Here is a 9919-nt window from a genome sequence, read left to right as displayed (position 1 = left end):
CTGAATCAGCTCGTAATAAATTAATCCTGATCTTTTGCTACACAGTAACATAAGGACCCAGAGCAGGCTGTCATTGTTATTATTTACAATTGTGGTTTATAAATTAATAAAGTAACATAAATTTCATCCTTCACTTCTTCCACTGTTCCAGATTGCCAAAATAGATGTTCATTTGCTGCCTAGATGAGAAGTGAGACACTGGCTTTATGCAGTTTCAACACAATTTATTATATGTCTGTATGCATTACTCTCAAAAACAGGGTACAGAAAGGATGAAACCACTTTAAATAAGAAAAAGAAAATCTGAAAACAATTTCTGCTCACAATTGTACATATTTATAATTAAGAACCATTCTTTATAAATAGTGTTCCTCTGTAGCAAGTTAATAGCATAAGTTAATTACAGCCGGATAAATATGGCGGAGGGTGGGGGGCTATGTACAGGGGAGAAATGCAGACTGCACGACTTTTCGGCCCGATCGTCCTTCATACAGTAAGCAAGGAATGGAACTTGGAAAAAAAAGGTACGAACAACATCACGTGTAACATAAAGTGACATTCACAAGCCTGTGCCAGCTCACTGCCTGCCTGGCCGAGCCTGAAGGAACAGGGTGAAGACTTTGGCACGGAGTTTTATTATTTCCCAGCCCAGTTGCATGGAAATTTACAATCAGGTTTCCTTTAGAAAGAGGACACAATACCAAGAGCACAATACAAAAAGGAGATAAAATAGAATAAAATCAACTCTTCCTTCACCTTATGTTAATGGAGAGTCAAGAGAAAGTCCAGCACTTGTCCTGCAGCCGGCTAAAACCTCTGTACGAGCGTTTAATCGTCCTGTGCCCTCTGAAGGGAGGGTAATGGCTATGTACAAACAGTGGGGTGGGGAGAGTAAGCGCTTGCTCTTTGGGGTAAATATTGGGGGAATAAATAGATTCTGTTCGCTTCTCTCACTCTTCATGCTTCATTTTCAGAAGTGTGCAGCGTTTCGGCCTCACTGTGCGTCTTCCTTCAGGATTGTCCACACACAGCAGGCAGCTGGCTAGGGAGACCCTACATTGTCTCTGGTGGCCTCCAGCCATGGCTCCTACACATACCACTCGTTGAAATTTGATGAGATGGGCCCCCCAGCTCCACTGGTCACACTGTGCACCCCAGAGACTGCTGCTGTGGCTGGGGACAAGGTGGTACTTTGTGTCTCAGTGTTGGGGGACACCAGACCTGGGGGGGTAGAAGATTCATAGCCAGAGCTGGCTGCAGGTGATGACTCTGACCCTTGGGGAGAAGCTTCATGCACCTATGGAGAAAGGGAAGAAGATGTCAGGGTCACAGAATTAGGATATTTTCCCTAAATACAAAAGATAAACCCCATTATCCCCATCTACATTGATACAACAAGAGTAACAAAAGCCAAGAATATTAATGTATCTAGCACATAAAAAAAATCATAATGTAAGCCTCGAATATTATTATTCATCCCAGCAAATGGCATCATGAACAGTTCAGGCCTTTACCTTCATGTGTTTCCTTAAGGAGCTGGGGTGAGTGTAAGACTTGTCGCACATCTTGCACAGATACGGTTTGTCCGAAGTGTGGACATGCATGTGTTTTTTTCTGTCGCTACTGTTGGCAAATCTCCTGTCACAGCCTTCAAATTCACACTGAAAGGGTTTCTCTCCTAAAAACAAAAAAAACAAAGGTAAAATAAATTAGCACTTTAGAAAATAAGAGCATTACAATCGCCTGTAACGAAGAATTAATATTTCCTCATTTATTATGCGATTTTAGGAGATAAGAGATACAAGTAATTTCCTGCGGCACCAAAGGTGAATGTGGGGTAGAGACCCTCCCAGCAATTTGGAAATACATGCTAATTGTGGATTCATTTGCAAACAGCTCAGGAGGAGATTGTTCTGCAGGTTTTTCCCAGGTGGAGCAAACAAGCAGCTTGTAAACGGGTAAAGACATTAAAATGAGCCCATTGGATTGTCACTGCCTCCCCTGCCCCCAGTCCCTGCATATCCAAATGTTAGGCTGTTTGGGGCAATTTAGAGGTGTGATCGCCCAAATCTCCCCATTTGGAGGGAATCCACTTAGCATTAAATTCCATTAGCACCTAAATTGTTTATAGCGACATCTGCTCAGATAGGAGTTTAGACGCCGATTTTCCGTGGAAAAAGATCGCCCTTCTGCCTAAACCTTGCTAAATCTCGTCTGGCACCTACCACCATCCTCACACATCCGGATCAGAGGTCGGCTTTTCCCAATCACAAATATTTACAAACATTCAAATCCCAAACGTCCGAATTATCGGAAAAAAATACATAAAAAATAAAAATGTGTCTTCCCTAAAAAAAAAAAATACTTCCACATCTGGAAAATACCGAATATTTTAGGCTTATGCGCAGAGCTGCATATCGTAATTATTAACAATAGTATTCACAACAACAACAACAGTCTACCAGATTTATTCGTGTCTATTGCTAAGTCTTTCGCGAATTTACAACAATAGTAATTACTATATTTACTGTAATTAATTATGGTAATATTCACATGTAAAAAATGTTTTCCCTGTCACAATTAGCAAATAAATCCGATCTCCCAGGATCACAAAATATTACTGCTGTGGGTCTTATGTGCCAGCATAAGGACCCCCGGGAGCCAGCATAAGGACACCCGGGTGCCAGCATAAGGACCCCCGGGTGCCAGCATAAGGACCCCCGGGTGCCAGCATAAGGACCCCCGGGTGCCAGCATAAGGACCCCCGGGTGCCAGCATAAGGACCCCCGGAAGCCAGCATTATCATCATTAATTTATCGCATTGGCATAAGATTTGCTTTAACCCCCTCCTTGCACCCACCTGTATGAGTTCTCTTGTGGATCTTCAGGTTCTCGGAGCGGGCGAAGACCTTGCCGCAGCCCGGGAAGGGGCAGGGGAAGGGCTTCTCCCCCGTGTGCACCCTGATGTGGTTCACCAGCTTGTATTTGGCCTTGAATGGCTTCCCCTCCCGGGGACAGTCCTCCCAGAAGCAGATGTGGTTGCTCTGCTCCGGGCCCCCCACATGCTCCACAGACACATGGGTGACCAGCTCGTGCATGGTGCTGAAAGTCTTATTGCAGCTTTTCTTGGGGTTACTCAGCTGCTCGGGGTCGATCCACTTGCAGATGAGCTCCTGCTTGATGCACTGCTGCCGCATGTACCTGAAGAAGGCCCCAGGGTGGTGGTGATGATGGTGGTGGTGGTGGGCTGCCATGTTCATTCCCATATTCATTGGGCCGTACTGGTTGTGCAGCTGGGCGGCTGTGTAGGGGTCCCCGCGGGGGCTGGACACCTGGCGGTACTGCTCTGTCCGGCCGAACACCTCTCCGGGCAGGCCCAGCCTCATCTGGCCACCAAGGGCGTTTTGGGAGGCTGCCGCGTGCTGTTCGTGGATGCCGGGGAAAATCAGGTGGCCCTGCGGGTGCTCCCCATGCGGGAGCTGGTGATGATGGGGGTGGTGGTGAAGGCTACCCGCTGGGGGGCCAAACAAGCCGTGCTGCCCCCCACCTGCAGCCGTAGCCCCCTCGGCAAAGCCGCGTCCTCGGAATAAGAAGTCCCGCGGGCTGTTGAAGGCAGCGCCCGTGTAGGCTGCGTGCGGGGCGAGGGCAGATGCGGGGTAGCCAGCCTGGGAGGTGAAAGCCGAGCTCTGCCCCGGCGGGGACAGGTCGTGGGGTCCGCTGCCTCCCGGTCCCCCCGCGGACCCCCCTCCGCTGCCGCCACTGCCCCCTCCGCCGCCGCCGGGGTTCAGCTTGAATGCGCCCATGTGCGCCGGCTCCACGAAGCTGTTCTGCGCCAGGCTCAGCTCCCGCTCCTGCATCTCAGCTGCCGCCGCCGCCGCCGCTGCCACCGCGGCATGGTGATGGTGGTGGTGGTGATGGTGCCGCGCGAAGGTGCCCACACCCAGGGCCGGGAACTGAGGGCCGGCGTCCAGCAGCATCTCTACACGAGTGGGTGTCCGGTGAGGTAACGGAGCCGAGGAATAGACGCGCAAGAAGAGTTATCCCGGAGAAGTCAGTGGCCCTCCCGCATCCTAGGAGTCCCGTGCAGCCTGAGCTCCGCAGTGCGATCCTCCGACTCTCCCCCTCCTCCTGGTGTGTGCGCTCTCAGTCGGGAACTGTGCTCACATCCCCCCAGTCGCAGGATCGGGCGCAGATGCTCCTCTCTCCTCTTCTTCTTTCTTTAAGTTGCAGTTCAGGGAGGAGGGAGGAGGAAGATGGGGAGGGGGGGCGGCAACACCGTGATCTCAGCGCGGCGGCGGCACCGGACGGGCGGACATTGTAGTCGGGCGCTGCTCTTCCTCCTTCCCGCGGCTTTTGTCGGCGCTGCTCGTCCAGTCAGTGGACGTGCTCTGTGCGGGCTGTTTTGTTTTGTTTTTAGTGCATTTCCCCTTATCACAGCCCTCCTCTCCCGCTACTCTCTCTGACTGGCCTGCCGTGTCCGCCCCCTTTAACAGCTGCCCGACCGTGCTCTGTCAGCTAGCTCATTGGCTGGAGACACCGGAGACATGTTTGGAGCACTTCCCAGCTCTGCTGCCAATCAGGTATGCAGCGCCCACCCCTGTGCCTGCTCCGCACCCCGATCTATTCCCCGACCTATTGGGGGCTCCGAGTGCCCCTCTCTAGCGGCAGACAAGCAGCCCGCACAATCTGTGCTTTCTCTGCTTCTGACCGCTTTGTGGGAGGATTGGAAGGTGAAGGGTCTTTTTACTATCCCCCCTGTTATGTGAAATCCCCGAAGTCTGAACCACGCAGCGTCACATCAGTGCGTTACTCCAGTATAGCGGCATGATATCTGTGTGGCAGCGACATTATCGCACCCGAGGAGGGGCCGGTACAGGAGCTGGACTGCAGCATAGCACAATGTCACACGTCAGGATATGGTGTGGATAGAGAGACACAAATAGACACACAGCACAATACACACCGTACAAATACACACTGCAAATATAGATACTGTTCAAATACACACTGCAAATATAGATACTGTTCAAATACACACTGTACAAATATACACTGTACAAATACACACTGCAAATATAGATACTGCACAAATACACACTGCAAATATAGATACTGCACAAATACACACCGTACAAAAACACACTACATATATAGATACTGTGCAAATACACACCGTGCAAATAAATACACATACTGTACAAATACACACATGGCACAAATACACACTGCACAAATACAAACACACATTATACAAATACACACTACACAAACACACACTGTACAAAAACACTGCACAAATATACACTGCACAAATACACACACTGTGCAAATACACAAACTGTGCAAACACACACTGTATATTTATATACTGTACAAATATACACACTGTACCAATACACACACTGTGCAAATACACATACTGTACAAGTGCAAACTGTACAAATACATACCGTGGAAATACATATACTGTGCAAATACAGACACTGTGCAAATACACACTCCATAAATACACACACGGCACAAATACAAACATTGTACAAATACACACACTACACAAATACACACATTACACAAATACACATTGCACTAATGCACACACTTTGCAAATACTCACTGCACAATGACACACTGCACAAACACACACTGTACAAAAGCACTGCACTAATATACACACTACATAATTACCCACAAAGTGCAAATACACAAACACACACTGTATAAATACACACTGTACAAATACACAAACTGCAAAAACACAAACTGTACAAACATACACTGTATAAATACACACACTGTACAAATATACACACACATACAGTACACACACACTGTACAAATACCCATAACATACAAATTTACACAGTACAAACACACACACTGGACAAATACACACGCTGCTAAAATACACACTGCACAAATACCCATCACATACTTGTGAGATCAGGACTCTTAGAGATAGTTTTAAACTATTAATACGAAATGTCTTCTAAATCTAAGAGAATACCGTTCTCCTATTAAAATTAAAATGTCTGTTTTATCTATCGTATATATGTACATTTATATGCACAGCAGATATATATATATGTCATATAAATAAATAGATGTCTTTAAACATTAAAATTCATGTATATTCCTATTTATACTTGTTATATGCTTATTTCATATCTATCCATCACCGTTGCATCATTATCTATTTATGCTATATATGGTATTGAATGTATCTCTCTGTTCATATCTATCTGTAGAAACATTTTATTGCATGGATGTATGGTATATATAGTATAGAATAGTTCATGCCTCTATTCAGGTATGCATATTTATGCAATATCAGTTAATGTCTATTCATCCTATCCTGTTTATCATATAAATATATGAATATTCAGATCATGTATCTATGGTGTGTATACAGTATGTGTCTCTACTCATTCGTGTACATCTATGACACTTGTATTCATATTTACAATGGTATTTCTAGATTATATTATTAGATTATTCTATCTACCTATCTATCTATCTATCTATCTATCTATCTATCTATCTATCTATCTATCTATCTATCTATCTACCTGTCGTCTGTCCTCTCTCCTTCTGCAATGGAGGATACCGGTGCCTGAGTAGTGTATGTGAATGTGGACCATTGCATTGGTATGTCTAGTAGTGGTGATAAATCATTTGTAGAGATCCCACTGCAGAGTAAAGCAGAGACCTAGCCGCACCCCCAGGTCCCTGTGTACACTTAAGTGGGCACAATGAGGACTGGCAGATCTCTTTTCCAGTGAGATATTTGTTATTTGGCTTGTCTCACTAATGTTATTATTATTATTTATAAAGCACCATTAATTCCATGGTGCTGTACATGTTCCCGGTATACAAGTAATGTGTATCTGGAGTATGTATGATATGTATGATGGACACAACCTACCCCCCAATCTATAGGATGAGGGTCTCATGTATGGGTCCAGTCTAGACACCCACACAATGATGGCAGGAGACTGCATTGTCCTGTAGTCACTCCTGCAGAGGGAGAGCACATCCATAGGATTGGGTACACATGGGTCAGTACAGGATGGCACAGTATAAGTCTGTCCTGCCAATTACTGTGTATTCAGAGACACAGGCACATGAGCCGCTTTCCATGTCTGCCCACTAACATGAGCCTTGTCACTTCATTAATGAGGAAGTGGCATCTCTTGCTCTGGCAGTGCCAGGCGTTCTCCCGAAACCTTCTCAGTCCTTTGTGCACCTCCCAAAAGAGAATGGTGAAGCTCCCAGCCCCTGCATCTACATTGCATGCCATTGTTGTGCTCCCAGTATACGTGCTGGGCATGCCAAGTGGCTGGGAGCACACCATATAGCCTGGCACCCAGTGCCATGGCCAGAGCTTACCTTGCAGAGCCTCTCTTCTCTTCCTGCCAGTTTCCCCACATCCCTCGCTGCAGGTTGCAGTGTGTGCAGCTTCAGGAGGCTGCAGAGATCAACTTTGGGGGATTGCTTAAATGCTCGGAGACCCTGCGGGCTGGGGCATTCTGCTCTTCTCTGAGAGCTGCAGGAAGCACAGGAGCTGATCCAAGTTCAAAGTCACTGCTGCCGTCCCTCTAGGAGAGCTTTACTTCTTCTCAAACCACAAAACCCCTTTCCCCCATGTCACAGGGTGAAAAGGGAAAAAACTCCGAGGCTGCAATCACTGATACAGCAAATGCCAGGGACGTAAGCTGCTCTGTGTAAAGGAGCGAGCAGGCCGATCCCTTCTCACAGCCTCTCCTTAGATGGAGTTGTTCCCAAGTTTCTGGAGTTGTTCCCAAGTTTCTTGAAGTCCCAGCAATACCAGATCTGCAGATCCCGATCGGATCTACATGGGTAAAGATTGTGATTCTTTCTCTCCCACCCTCGTGTTTCCTGCTCCTACTGTACAATTCTTATGTTTGCTGTGCATGTGGCACTCATTTTTGGCAAAGGTCGTTGATCTAAATCCATTAGAATACGTGCTTGATATATGTTTTGTATTATCAGTCATCATAAAGGTGCAGTAGAGTAGTCCTAGTAGTAATAGTAGTCCTAGTAGTAGGAGTTGGAGTAGTAGTAGGACCCGGCTCCTTCATACAGCCTCAGGATGCCTGGTAGTTGGATACTAGTATTGTTTTTGCCATTGAATTCTCTGTTAAATGAAAGCCATGAATGTGGAATATTATATTGTATGTTGATTGATAGATAGAATTACCAGTCTGCGGATTATCAGGAACGGAATTTATTATAAAGACATTTGGCCGGCGTTCCCCATATGGAATAGATTGTGCTGGAGATGAAAAGAAGAGCAGGCCGCAGCGCTGTGTGTGACTGGGGCCCAAGGTGCAGCATCTTACGTTACAGGCTAGCTGTGATCCTGCTGACCCCAGGGCGCTCCTGGGTGCCCGACCTCTCACCGCTGGGAGACCACATGTGCTGCCCACAGCCCAGAACCCACCACACTGTAAAACCAAGGAGGAACTCGTGAAGATCTCCCCCAAAAGTGTAATGTTAGAGGAAATAAAACAGCCGGGCTGGTGGAGCTGCACACGGAAAATGAGCAGGGCCAGTCACCTGCTGCTGCAGTGCTTTATGCTGCTTATTACATGGTCGCATTTACCCCCTAGCAGTCTTATAGATTTATTATCATTGCTAGCATTAATATACATTTCCTAGTCCTCGTGGAGATGCATAGAGAATCACAAGAACATTATTCACATTATGGCATGCACAACAGATTCTGTGTACTGCTGCTCACCTGTATGTAACACAAAAGGCAATTCTGATAAATGAAGCAGAAGACAAGATAATAGAAAGGAAGATACATATATGATAGATAGATAATTATATATATCATAGAACGTTAGGTTACAGTGTCCAACCCTCTGCTTAATGCAGGATTCACCAAACCATCCCAGACAGATGTCAGTCCAGCCTCTGTTTGAAGACTTCCATTGAAGGAGCACTCACCACTCCTCCTGGCAGCCTGGTATATATATATATATATATATATATATATATATATATATATATATATTGGGTAAAAAAGGGGAAACAGCACCACAAACTTCCAGAAAAAAAAGTAATGTTTTTTGCCCAAATGGTGTGGCGACATTTCGAATACCATCCTTTCTCAAAAAGGCTTGAGAGAGGATTGTATCCGAAACTCCGCAACGCCATTTGGGCAAAAACATCACTTTTTTTTCTGGAAGTCTGTGCTGCTGTTTCTCCTTTTTTTTCACTGTTGTAAGTAGCCTTCTGGGATTCTGGGATTGCTGGATGGGGATGCGTGCACTCTGCAGAGGTACTGTGTTTGGTGCTGGTCCAATTTTTTACTATATATATATATATATATATATATATATATATACACACATATATATATATATATATATATATATATATATACCATATATATATATATATATATATATATATATATATATATGAATATATATATCAGAAAGACATAGATAGATAGATAGATAGATAGATAGATAGATAGATAGATAGATAGATAGATAGATATGGGGTAGATAGATACATAGATAGATGGATATGGGATAGATATGTGCTAGATAGATAGATAGATAGATAGATAGATAGATAGATAGATAGATAGATAGATAGATAGATAGATATGGGATAGATAGTTATGAGATAGATAGATAGATAGATAGATAGATAGATAGATATGGGATAGATAGTTATGAGATAGATAGATAGATAGATAGATAGATAGATAGATAGATAGATAGATAGATATGGGATAGATAGTTATGAGATAGATAGATAGATAGATAGATAGATAGATAGATAGATAGATATGGGATAGATAGTTGATAGATAGATAGATAGATAGATAGATAGATAGATAGATAGATAGATGGATAGATAGATAATAATAATAATAGAT

The 9919-nt window shown here is 44.8% G+C and overlaps 1 protein-coding gene across 1 annotated transcript; it reads right to left on the bottom strand.

The window, feature by feature from the left end:
- Nucleotides 1-203: 203 nt before the first annotated feature.
- ZIC2 (Zic family zinc finger 2) lies at nucleotides 204-4479 on the bottom strand. Its single transcript, XM_077297071.1, has 3 exons — nucleotides 2861-4479; nucleotides 1515-1678; nucleotides 204-1297 (listed from the first exon to the last, which is right to left on the bottom strand). Exons 1-3 carry the CDS (start codon nucleotides 3975-3977, stop codon nucleotides 1088-1090), a joined length of 1491 nt encoding a protein of 496 aa, XP_077153186.1. The 5' UTR covers nucleotides 3978-4479; the 3' UTR covers nucleotides 204-1087.
- Between the last annotated feature and the right edge of the window lie 5440 nt (nucleotides 4480-9919).

The sequence above is a fragment of the Ranitomeya variabilis genome, chromosome 3 (genome assembly GCF_051348905.1).
Source record: "Ranitomeya variabilis isolate aRanVar5 chromosome 3, aRanVar5.hap1, whole genome shotgun sequence".
In the NCBI taxonomy this organism is placed as follows: domain Eukaryota; kingdom Metazoa; phylum Chordata; class Amphibia; order Anura; family Dendrobatidae; genus Ranitomeya; species Ranitomeya variabilis.
Note: the sequence above shows the minus strand (reverse complement) of the source record. Positions and strands in the feature narration are given on the sequence as shown.

Coding starts and splice junctions, on each gene's coding strand:
- ZIC2 (XM_077297071.1), bottom strand. CDS start 3,977: ATGCTGCTGGACGCCGGCCCTCAGTTCCCGGCCCTGGGTGTGGGCACC. Junction 1,679..2,860: donor CCACAAGAGAACTCATACAG/GTGGGTGCAAGG, acceptor TTTTGTTTTTAG/GAGAGAAACCCTTTCAGTGT. Junction 1,298..1,514: donor CCTTAAGGAAACACATGAAG/GTAAAGGCCTGA, acceptor CTTTCTCCATAG/GTGCATGAAGCTTCTCCCCA.